This window comes from Gopherus evgoodei, unplaced genomic scaffold (genome assembly GCF_007399415.2).
Source record: "Gopherus evgoodei ecotype Sinaloan lineage unplaced genomic scaffold, rGopEvg1_v1.p scaffold_37_arrow_ctg1, whole genome shotgun sequence".
Taxonomy (NCBI): Eukaryota; Metazoa; Chordata; order Testudines; family Testudinidae; genus Gopherus; species Gopherus evgoodei.
This window is the reverse complement of record NW_022060049.1, coordinates 3,268,767-3,280,467: the sequence shown is the minus strand read 5'-3', so window position 1 is coordinate 3,280,467 and position 11,701 is coordinate 3,268,767. Positions and strand designations below refer to the sequence as shown.

Here is an 11,701-nt window from a genome sequence, read left to right as displayed (position 1 = left end):
GGGTTCGCATCACTGCAGCTACGGAAACAAGGCAACTAGCCTGCCTAGTTTGCCCAATCTATGCTTTGCAGTATTTTCTCTGGTCTCTGTTCCTCTCTGTCTATGGGCAGCTCCCCCTGTTTGTTGGGTGTGGGTCTTGAATGAGTGAAGGGCCTAAAAAGGGAAACATGGGTGTAAAAATTGGCGGAGGATTTTGGGGTGCAGGGGGCATTGGGCTTAAACTACTTATAGTTCCCTTTTTAAAAATCACAGAGATTGCACATTGACTGTCTTTAATGTGTGTGTCAGGTATTATCCCCCTCTTACAGAATGGAGCACACACGGAACCCAGGCGTCCTGGCTTCCAGCCCCTCCTCGAACCACTAGACACCACTCCTCTCCCACCGCTGGAAATAGAACCCTAGAGTCTGGATTCTCCAAGTCCTTCTCCCCACCCCACCTATGTCAGCTATATCTCTGCAGACGGTGCACCACTTTGGATGCCTTCCATGATTAGCCCAGCAGGGTGGCTTCAAGAATGGCCCCTCCTTAATCCACCCCCCCCATGTCAGAGGGCATAGGACTGATCATGTGACCGGCTACTATTTCTAGCGATGCCAAGGAACCATGTTCTAGTGATTAAAGTGGGGTGCACGAGTGTCGTGGTCGGGTTGTGTGCTGGGACTCCTGGGTTCTATTCCCAGCTCTGGGATGGGATCTACTGAGTAAGGCCAGGGCAGCTGGAGCTGGGAGTCAGGACTTCTAGGTTCTAGTCCGGGCTCTGGGAGTTAAAGTGGGGCTTAGAAGTCAGGACTCCTGGGTTCTGTGCCACCAACTGTGTGACTTGAGCCCTTCTCTCTGCCTCATTTTCCCATCTATAAGGTGATGATAACCAAGGCAGCTGTTCTCACCCCAGCCCCCCCATTGACCCCCACTTTCTTCATCATGCCTGGCTGGAGCCTCATACCCCAAGATGTCCTACAGGGAGCTGTGCCTGGCACTGTCCCTCAGACCAGGGGCCATTGGTTGAGGCTGGTAGCCAGATAAGAAACTAGATCTTCAGTTGGCATCAGTCTTCCATCTCTGTTGACTTTAATGGAGTGGTGCTGATTGATACCAGGTGATGCCAATGATATGATGTCAATTGGGAATCTGGGCCAGGGCTATCTGAGAGCCAGGTCTGACTGCCAGGTAGCTCCAAATCTGCAAATCCAGCCCAACAGCCATGGGTGAAGGGCTCAGTGGCATTTTCAGCTGGCACCGACCAGCCATGCAGAGAGGCAAAGCAGCTGATGCGGGTCTACCAGCTGTGCTGCAAATCCTGCCACCAGGGGAGCAGGCAAGCAGCAAGGGCTCTGCAAGGGCTTTCAGGCTTTTGCTGCTGCAGTCCTAGGCCCTGGCAGCTGTCTGGGACTTGGGCTCTGTGGTCCTCTGTCTCACCAGAAGGGTGCCCCCACAGGGTGCCCCCACCCCCACCCCTGCCCTCCTTAGGAGTTCAGGCTCCCTGGCTCATTTGAGCCTGTGTGTGACTAAACAGGCTGCAGTCAAGAGAGCTAATGTGAGTTGCTTGCATCTGAGGCTACGGTGGCCCATCTGTTGGGAGCCAGAATGAACTGCAGCAAGGGGGCCCCTGAGGCAGCAGAAGGTGGGGCAGCGGGGTAAATTCAATTGCTAGGAGCAGCACCCCCTAGGAAAGGCTCCTGTGTCCCATTCCTGCCCCCTGCCAGACGGGCGCCCCCTAGAGGAGAAAGGGTCCTGTGTCCCATTCCTGCCCCCTGCCAGACGGGCGCCCCCTAGAGGAGAAAGCCTCCGTGCTCTATTCCCCACACCTCTGAGCCAGCCTTGCTTAGCTGCGCCCCCTCTGGATGGACCCAGATTTACTTCGCCCATGACCTCTCCCATCCCCTAAAGTGGCGACCAAGCCTCCACCACTGTCGCTCTGTGGCGCCACCAAAGCCAGCTGCAAGCGGGAACATGGGCCCAGCTCCCCCGCGCTGGAAGTGGGGACTAGCTCAGCCCCTCGGGAGGGGAAAAGGGGGCAGGGACTGCTGGGCGGTAGAGGCAGGTGTGGGAAAGGGAGTAGGAAGGGGATGGGGAAGTTTGCTGTGGGGAAAGGGACGTAGTAGGGATGAATGCTGGGGGGGTGGAGAGGGGGATGGGTGAGCTGTGGGGACTGTTGTTGGGGGGCTCAGAAAGGCAGGGGTGTGGGGCTGGCCTGGAGGGCTGAGGGCCGGGACACACGGAAGACTCGGAACTCGCCGGCTCCACCTTAAGCGGCCGGGGGAAGGGAGGTTGCGGGCGGCGGCGCCTCCTTAAGCCGCGCGAGGGGCTGCGGGTCCCGGGCGGCGGCGCGTGCGGCGGGGAGGGAGGGACTCGCGCTGCCTGCCTGCCTGCCCGGGACCAGCCCGCGCGCCACCGACTCCAGCTGCAGCCGCGGCAGCGCCCGGGGAGCCCGAGCGGGGGAGGAGCAGCGACCCCGCGCGGGCAGGGGGCGGCGCGCCGAGCCGGTGCAGCGGGCAGCGCCAGAGGCGCCGGGGCTGTGCAGCCGCTCCCAGAAGGCCCGCGGAAGGAGCCGGTGCAGCGGACGCAGCCGCCGGGGGAGGGGAGGCAGCGAGGCGGTAGCGGCCCCGGCCGGGCGAACCAGGAGGCGGCGGCAGCATGGCCGGGCCCCCGCCGCCCCCGCCAGGGCAGGAGGCGCCCCGCTACCAGGAGTGGATCCTGGACACCATCGACTCGCTGCGCTCCCGCAAGGCGCGGCCGGACCTGGAGCGCATCTGCCGCATGGTGCGGCGGAGACATGGGCCGGAGCCCGAGCGCACCCGGGCGGAGCTGGAGAAGCTGATCCAGCAGCGCGCGGTGCTGCGAGTCAGCTACAAAGGCAGCATCTCCTACCGCAACGCCGCCCGTGTCCAGCCGCCTCGCCGGGGGGCCCCAGCGCCGGCCCCGGCCCAGCGCCCAGGGGGCGCGTCTCGCCCCCACCGCGCCTCCCCGCCTGGAGCGTCCCCCGCCGCGCCCCGCTCCCCGCGGGCACCGGCCCCCGCCGTGCCCCGCTCCCACCGGGCAGCGCCCCGCGCCGAGCCGGCCGCGCCGCCTCGTAGGACCGGCCGGGAGCGGCCGCCACCCCCTGCGCCCCCAGCCCCAGAAGAGGAGGCCCCCGAGCGCAGCTCCCCGGTCAGCCTGCGGGAGATCGTGCGCTACTTGGGCGGGGATGGGAGCGCGGCCGGGGGCGGCCGGGTGACCCGGGGCCGCGTCCAGGGGCTGTTGGAGGAGGAAGTGGCCCGCGGGAGGCTGGAAAGGACCCGCTTCGGCAGCATCGCCCTGACCCGGGCGGAAAGGGGGCCCCAGGGCCGCGCCCCCCACGCCAGGGCGCATCGGAGCAAGGTGAGCGCGGGGGGAGGGCCTGGGGCAGGTGGCACGAGTGTTGGGGTGGGGGTGAGCGGCGCCCCGGCCCCCGGAGGGACGGGCAGGAGTTGGAGGGTGAGCGGTGACCCGGGGGGAGGGGCATTGGTTGGGTTGGGAAGCCTGGGGCAAGTCGCAGGCGAGTAACAGGGTGGGGCGAGGGGGTGCGGTGCCCCGGAGGGGGAGGGGTAGTGTCTGGGGCGGGGGAGTGAGCGGTGCCCTGGCCCCTGGGGAGGGGCAGTGTTTGGGGGCGGGGGGGAGGGAGTGGTGCCCTGGTGGGGGGAGGGGAAATGGCTGGGAGGGGCGGGGGGAGTGAGCGGTTCCGGGAGGGGGGAGGGGCTGTGTCTGGGGTGGGGGAGTGAGCAGTGCTCTGACCCCAGAGGAGGGGACAGTGAGGAGGGGGCAGTGCCCTGGGCCCCAGGGGAGGGTTAGCTCAGAAAAGGGTTGGCTTTGGGTGCTTGGGATAGGACCTGAGTGTGGGGTGGAAAGGACTGCCCAAGAAGATGATATCTGGGAGGGTGGGATACATAGGAAGGGGCTGCACATGGAATAAAGGGATCAGGGGCTGGTTGAGGCAGGGATGCCTGGGAGTTAGGGGTCAGGCAGCACTCTGGTGATTGTTTCCAGGGAAGGTACCAGTGACCAGGCCCTGGGGCTGCCTCTTTCACTCCTGTACAGGCACATGCTTGAGGAGTCACAGGACATGCAAGGTGTGGAGAGGCAGGACTGCCTGGGGCATCTGGGGTGGGAGGGACCATGGGCAGTGCTAGTCAAAGGAGCTTAGAATGAAAGCAGCTGTGGGAAGCGAGTTGGGTGAGGTCCAAGATTGTTCCAGCTTAGGGTACCAATGCTGCTGTAGCTTCTGATCTGCTGGGGACTCCTGTCCTAGTGAGGTCCTGTGGTGATGCCCGCCCTGGCTGTGACGTGTTGGGCTGGACGATGTGTGTGATGGATGAGTCTGTTCAAACAGCCTCCAGGAGTGCTACTCTCACAGCAAAGCATCCAGGAACAACCCACCTGCAAGCAGCTTCCCGGCAACCGCTCCTGGGCACCAGGCCCAGCCCCGCTGGACAGCCCCCTGTCAACCAATGAGGGGCCCAGCACAGCCTTATGTTGACAGTCTTCCTGGTCCATCTAGCCCAGTAACCTGTCTGAACAGGACAGGACAATTAGCGAGTGATCCATCCCTTGTCTGCCAGTCCCAGCTTCTGGCAGTCAGAGGCTTAGGGACACCCAGAGCATGGGGCTGCTTCGTCGATCATCTTGGCTAATAGCCATTGCTGGACCTATCCTCTATGAACTTATCTCATTCTTTTCTGAGCCCAGTTACACTTTCGGCCACTACAACATTCCCTGACCACGAGTTCCACAGGTTGTCTGTGTGTTGTGTGAAGAACTTCCTTGGGTTTGTTTTAAAGCTGCTCCATATTAATTTCATTGGGTGACCTCTGGTTCTTGCATTATGTGGAGTCAATAATACTTCTGCATTCACTTTCTCCACACCACTCCTGATTGTATAGATCTCTATCATATCCCCCTTCCCCCTTAGTCTCTTTTCTAAACCAAACCGTCCTGAGTGTTTTAATCTGTCATACAGAAGCTGTTTCAGCCCCCTAATCATTTTTCAGAGGGCTAGCTGTGTTAATCTGGATCTGTAAAAAGCAACAAAGAGTCCTGTGGCACCGCATAGACTAACAGACGTATTGGAGCATAAGCTTTTGTGGGTGAATACCTCCTTCGTCAGACGCAGCGAATTCACCCACGAAAGCTCATGCTCCAATATGTCTGTTAGTCTATAAGGTGCCACAGGTCTCTTTGTCACTAATCATTTTTGTTGCTCTTTTCCAATGGTAAAGTATCTTTTTTTGAGATGGGGCAACCAAAACTGCATGCCATATTCCAGGTGTGGGTGCACCATGGATTCATATACTGGCGTTGTGAGATTTCCTCCCTTCCTATCTTTCCCTTTGCTAATGGTTCCTAACATGCAGTTAGTTTTTTGATGGCCCTGCACACTGAGTGTATGTTTTCAGAGAACTATCCACGATGACTCCAAGATCTTTCTTGAGTGGTAACAGCTAATTTAGACCCCATCATTTTGTATCTGTACAATTGGGATTGTTTTCCAATGTGTGTTTCTTTCCATTTATCAACATTGAATTTCATCTGCCATTTTGTTGCTCAGTCACCCAGTTTTGTGGGATCCCTTTGAAACTCTTTCCAGTAAACTTTGGACCTTGAGTAATTTTGTGTCTTCTGCAAACTTTGCCAGCTCACTGTTTGCCCCCTTATTCAGAAATGATCTGAAAATGTTGAACAGAATGGGTCTCAGTACAGATGCGCTATTTACTGCTCTCCACCATGAAAACTGACCTTCTGATCTATCCTTTGCTTCCCATCTTTTAACAATCCAGGGCCCCTGATGCAGCCCTGCCAGGCAACCCTACAATCTCTGCCTGTGTTTTGGGGGTGACTGTGTTCTCTTTGTGCAGTGCCCAGCCCAGTTCTAACTGGAACCTTTGGGCACTACCATAATATAACTATAATGAGAGCACTCTGCACAGGCCTGGCTGACAGCCCAGCAATAACAAACCAGGCATCTCTGGCATGGCCTGCTCGTGCAGGCAGTGTCCGGGGGGGAGGCCCCTGATGGAAGGAGAGCCAGATCTTGCTGAAGAACTTGGACTTTCGCTCTGTTTTTGCCACAATGGTTGTAAAAGAACAAAGTGAGGGAAGGTTTACTTTCTATTTCTATTTAAAAAAAATATTTTTGTTTCTTTTCAAAGCAGAGGGGTGTGGGGGTGTAATTATCTTCTAAATCCTAACGAGCTATTTTAACAGGCTCTGTTAAAACTAAATTGGGAGCTCCTGGTTTTGCTTGAGACATTTTTGTTGGAGTTAGATTAGCACCTAGATGCCCCAGCTGAGATGGGCAGGGGGAATGGGGCCTGTGCAGCACCCAACCTGAAGGGGCACATCTGAGATTAGGGACCCACTATTGTGCAGAGTGCTGCACAGGCATGTGGGGGGAGAGAGTTCCTGCCACCAAGAATTTATAATCTAGGCAGACAAAGGAAAGATTACCCCTGTTTTACAGCTGGGGAGACTGAGGCGCAAGGCAGTGACTTGCCCAAGGCCAGCTGGCAGGCCAGTTTCAGAGTTGGGACTAGAGCCCAGATCTCCTGACTCCTGGGCTGGGGCCACATCCCCTGTACAATGCTGCCTCTGACCTATCTCTGTGTCCAAAGCTCATGTTAAGTCCTTTGTTTACAGCAAACTCTCCCTCAGTTCAGTGTTGCCACTGTCAAAGTGGTCCTAGTGCTTCTAGGAATGGGTCCAGCTGGACGTGCGCCCAGTAGTCTGCTCTAGCAGAGGGGTCGCCGTGGCAGCTGGCACTTTCCAGGAGGAAGTCTCTTCTGATGAGGTAGTTTGGTAGCCCAGAAGCTTCCTGTTTGAGGGTCGATTTTTTTTTTATGCTGTCACCAACCCGCTGTGGTTAGATGCTTAGACCTGTAGCCTAAGAGTCGCCTAACACTAGAGCAGGCAGAGTGCAGGAGAAGGGAGTACGGGGACTGGAATAGTGGGGGTGGAGGGCTATGGATTGGGCTCAAGGGGCACCTCCAGAGCTTGGGGGGACCCAGATTTGGACTAGCAGGGACCTGCAGGTATGATTGAGGGGCATTGGCAGAGTTGTGGCAGGGAGAACCCCATGATTGGGATAGCAGGGGGATGTGGGTCTAGATTGAGGGACATTGGCAGAGCTGATGTGGGTGGGGAGCCCAGGGCTGGGTTAGCAGGAGGTCCCGAGTCAGGGAAAGTGACTAAATGGGGCCCAATGGTGGGTAAAACCAGGAGCCCCAGCCGTGCCCAGAAGATGCCCTGTGCAGGGCACAGAGGAGCAGCTTCCTGGGGTCTCTAACTCTGGATTCTTGGTGCCCGCAGAAGGCCGGGGAGGAGCCATCGGAGGAGAAGGGGGAGGAGGAAGAGGAGGATGACGAGGCTTCCACCATGTCAGAGGGCTCCGAGACTCCGGATTACGAGGGGGCGGGCGCCGGGGCTGGGTTGGAGAGTGACGGCAAAGCAGCCCCCGCTGAGCAGAGCCAGATGAACGGGGACTGTAAGGACTGCAGGCATGGTGGGAAGGACTGTCCCACGGGGGGTGGCCACGCCAGGGACTTGCACCCCCCGGAGGAGCACTCCCCGGACAAGGGCTCCGAGCGCCCCCACCGCGAAGGCAGCGAGAGGCGTCATGCCAAGGCCTGCTCCCCTGGGGAGAGCGCCTGCCAGCAGTTCGGGATGGGCAAGAAGGAAGGGGGCTCCTACGGGCAGCCAGACAGAGCAGGTATTGGAGTGAGGGGATGCCAGGGCTGGAATTTCTCTTAGGGAAAGGGGGTAAGAGTGACCCAAGGGTCTGTTGGCGGTGCGGGGAGGCTGATGAGGTGCAGTGGCTGAGATCACTTGAGAAATGAGTTTGGCGGGTCTCAGCTTTGGGGATGTTGCAAAATTCTGCTCAGCTGGGCTGGCTGTCTGCATTTGGGGACAGCTCTGGAGCTGGAATATCCAGGGGGCTGCAAGATGGGATTGAGGAACATTGGAAGAACTGTGGGAAGGGGGAGCCCAGGGCTGGGATAACAGAGGCTTGCAGGTCAGCATCAAGGACCATCAGCAGAACTTTAGGGGCGGGAGGAAAACCAGGACTATGGGACAAGATTGAGGGGCATCAGTCGGGCTGGAGGAGATCAGGGGAGCCAGGGGCTGTGGTCAGCCAGTTTCCTCATGTTCCATGGGGAGGTGAAAGCCCTGTCTGTGATTGTGCCATGCCTGACATCTCTCTCTCGTTCTCTCCTGCTTGCAGTCTCTCCAGCTGTTGCGGGCACGGACCCCCCTGTGCCCTTGTCCCCCGGGCGGCCCGGTGTCCAGGCAGCGGACGGGACACCGTTCAGCTGCGTGTAAGTCCTGCGCTCACTGACTTCTTGCCTCCCGTCCCCCTCGCTGCCACCAGGGGGTGCTCCTTCTGCCCAGTGCCGGGGCTGGTACTTAATCTGTGAGCCCTATGTGAGCCGGTCAGGCTCTAAGATATCCCCCATTTGCCTGGTTATCAGCATCCCCCTTGGCTGGATCCCTAAATCTCCACATGTGACATGTTTCCCTGCTGCTTCTGCGAGCCCCCAGCAATTCCTGGCTGCACCAGTGCCCCCACTCCAATGGGAGCCTTCAGGGCCTGCCACCGCCATGGCAGGGGAGAGGCCCTCCATGCTCTGGCAGCTCCTCCATTTCCTTCCTGCCTCCATAAACCCTTGGCTGCCTGGGGACCCCTGTTGCAGGGAGGGACTGGCTCTCAGCCCCGTCCCCTCGAGATGTCAGGGGACTCCCCTGGTGCTGGTGTGGGAGGGGATGGTGCCGGGGAGTTCAGGCCTGGTGACGAAGGCAGGGAGGGGGCTGTGTCTGCCTGGGAGGTGAGGGTTGTGGCCGAGACCCTGATCATTCTGTTCCCCTTCCCCTGCCCAGCTCGGTGAAGAAGGAGAAGCCCTCAGACCCCGTGGAGTGGACAGTGATGGACGTGGTGGATTATTTCACGGAGGCTGGATTTGCAGAGCAGGCGTCTGCCTTTCAGGAGCAGGTCAGTGCAGGGCTGATGGGTTCTTCCTAAAAGTGTGTGTGTGGTGGGGGGCTTGTGCCTCTCCCCTTCCCCCAAGGACCCGTGCCCCAGCCAAGCCAGATGCTGGAGCTGGACCGTGGAGCTTGGGCCCCTCCACCTGGAGGTGGGGGGCCCTGAGAGCACCCCCAGCCCGTATCCCCACCCAGGGCAACTGGAGGGTCCGTGGCTGCCCGAGTGACCTGGTCTGGTTTCAGGCCTGGCCTGGGGGTCGGGCCTCGGGGGCTGAAGAGCTGCAGCTGGGCCTTGATAACAGCTGTCTAGGCATGGACCCTCCACTTGCCCTGGGCGAGGGGCCCGAGAGATGGGCACATGGGTCCGGTGCTCCTCTTGGCCCCCCCACTCTGGGCAGGTGGAGGGGCCCAGCTTCCCCACAGTTGCCCCAGGGCTGCTCTCACCTGGCTGGCTAGCTTCTGGCCTGGTCAGGGGGCAGGGCCTCAGGGAAGAGGAGGGGCAGGGAGCCAGGCCTGTGGTGAAAAGGGGACGGCCTTGGCCCCTTCTATTGTGGCACCCCGGTTCAGTGCTCAGGGGTGGGGGCAGCTGCCATCTTGGAGGCAGGGAGCAGTGTGTGGAGAGAACCAGTCCCATAGAGGAGAAAGGCCTCATGTCCCATTCCCCAGCCGTCATCCCTGTTAACCCTTCCTCTGTTGCCCCTTGCAGGAGATCGACGGGAAGTCCCTGCTGCTCATGCAGCGCACAGATGTCCTGACCGGGCTGTCCATCCGTCTGGGCCCCGCGCTGAAGATCTATGAGTACCATATTAAGGTGCTGCAGCAAAGCCACTTCGAGGAGGACGAGGTGGATTCCTTCCTGGGCTGAGCAGGGAGAGGGGGATTGCAGCTGGGGCCGAACGGGACTGTGCCAGCCCTTCCCCGGGTGCCTCAGGAATCAGCCCTCCCAGCATCCCTCTGTCTCCATGGAAACGGATGATGGGGGGGTGTCAATCAGCCTGGGGCTTTTGGTGCAGGGGGGAGAAGAGCCAGGAAATGACCCTGGCGTCCTAGCAGCGTCCTCCCACCTCTCGTGGTTAACCCCCAAGTGGCTGGGGAGGAATAGAAAAAACTGTGGTAGGGAGAGTGTGAAGGCGTAGGATTCGGAGGAGGGGTTTACAGGGGTGTATTTGGGGGGGGGTCAGTGCCCAACACTGCCCCCCTGGCTCCTCCACTGTGTGTGTGTTCGCTTGGTTAGTCTCATGTCATAGCATCATTGGCCATTTCAAGCTGGGGGCAGGTGGGAGTGGTGGATTTTTCGCTCATTTCGTGCCCAGGAGATGTCTGAGGACTTTGGTGAGGGCCTCTTTTAGCTCTGTTTCCCCCCCCACCCCCCCAACTCAGGACATGGCACTCTGGTTTGATCTCCCCTCTTCGCCCCTCCCCCCAAACATCTGGTCTCCCTGCTGTCCGGATGGGGTGGGGCAGGAATTTTTTGGGAGTGGGTGGGGCACTAGGGGGTGCCCTGCATCAGGGGAAGGTTTTAAAAGGGGATCCTTTTTATTCTCTGGTTGGGGCAGGGGGGGTAAAAATTTTTTTTTTTACACATATGGTTGCTACCCAGAGTCAGTCGCTTTTTAATATCACACCCTCCCCTCCCCCTACTTCCTTTTTTTTAAAATAAAAAAAATATATCTGAAAAACAAGAGAAACACCAATCGGTTCATATTTCTGGACCTTTTCAGGATGGGAGGGGGAGGGCAAAGCTTAGGACAGCTGAGAGATGAATCATGCTTTTGGGAGGGGGCTGGGAGTCAGGACTTCTGGGTGCTGTGCCTGGCTCTGGGAAGGGAATGTGGGCTAGTGGTTAGAGCGGGGCCTGGGGGTCAGGGCTCCTGGATCTGTCCCCAGCTCTGGGAGGGGAGTGGAATCTAGCAAGATTATTCCCACTTTAGAGAGAGGATGATCAGTGTTAGATCAGTAGCACAGAGCCCAGGAATCCTGACTTCCAGCTGCCCCTCTCTCCACTAGACCCCACTTTCCTCCCAGAGCTGGGAATGGAACCCAGAAGTCCTGTGCTTTGGCACCTCCCTCCCCCCCGCAGCCTTTGGGGAAGCAGATTGTTAAGGAAGGAATGCTGGCTTCCTGTTAGCCCAGCACTGAGGGTCCAGTTCCCAGAGGATGGAGGTGTTTCCTCTTGTGCTGACCTCGTCCCAGGTAAGAGTTTGGGGGCAAAGGGTTTGAATTTCAACTCACCTGACTTTGCTCCTGGGGGGCGGAGGGGGAGTGCTAGGCAACCCCTTGGGACCAGGGCCCTTCCTCTCCCCATGCTCCTGAAGGCTACTTTGAGTGCCCCAACCAGTGCCTGATTGTTGGAGGTGCTTTCTCCTCCTGTTAACCCCAGTGCCCCGTGAGGGGGTGCCGTGCTGCAGGATGGGGGCTCTGTATGGGGCACTCTCCTTTGATGGTCAGTGTGGGCCCCAGTGTCACACCAGGGGCCACCTTGCTGCAGGGAGTGGGGCAGGAGCTCAGCAGGGGGTGCTGGCCCCAATAGACAAAGGCAGGATCATTACTCCCATTGTATAGGTGGGGAAACTGAGGCCTGGAGTGTTAAGTGACTTTCCCAAGGTCCCGGGTGGAGTCTAGCAGAGCTGGGAATTGAATTCTGATCTCCATAGGCCCCCTTGCATGTCTGATTCTGCTGGGCTCTGCCTAGCCCAAAGGGCAGGCAGAGCAG

At 58.9% G+C, this 11,701-nt stretch overlaps 1 protein-coding gene across 1 annotated transcript; it reads left to right on the top strand.

Moving 5' to 3' along the window:
- Positions 1-2,618: 2,618 nt before the first annotated feature.
- On the top strand, positions 2,619-10,652 carry SAMD1 (sterile alpha motif domain containing 1). The gene is made up of 5 exons (XM_030545369.1): positions 2,619-3,360; positions 7,321-7,720; positions 8,234-8,327; positions 8,887-8,998; positions 9,695-10,652. The coding sequence occupies exons 1-5, from the start codon at positions 2,638-2,640 to the stop codon at positions 9,851-9,853; spliced, it is 1,488 nt and encodes a 495-aa protein (XP_030401229.1). The 5' UTR covers positions 2,619-2,637; the 3' UTR covers positions 9,854-10,652.
- The last annotated feature ends 1,049 nt before the right edge of the window (positions 10,653-11,701 follow it).

Excerpts from the sequence above, each read along its gene's own strand:
- SAMD1 (XM_030545369.1), top strand. The coding sequence starts at position 2,638 with ATGGCCGGGCCCCCGCCGCCCCCGCCAGGGCAGGAGGCGCCCCGCTAC. Across the intron at positions 3,361-7,320 it reads CCAGGGCGCATCGGAGCAAG|AAGGCCGGGGAGGAGCCATC; the intron begins GTGAGCGCGGGG and ends TGGTGCCCGCAG. Across the intron at positions 8,328-8,886 it reads GGGACACCGTTCAGCTGCGT|CTCGGTGAAGAAGGAGAAGC; the intron begins GTAAGTCCTGCG and ends TCCCCTGCCCAG.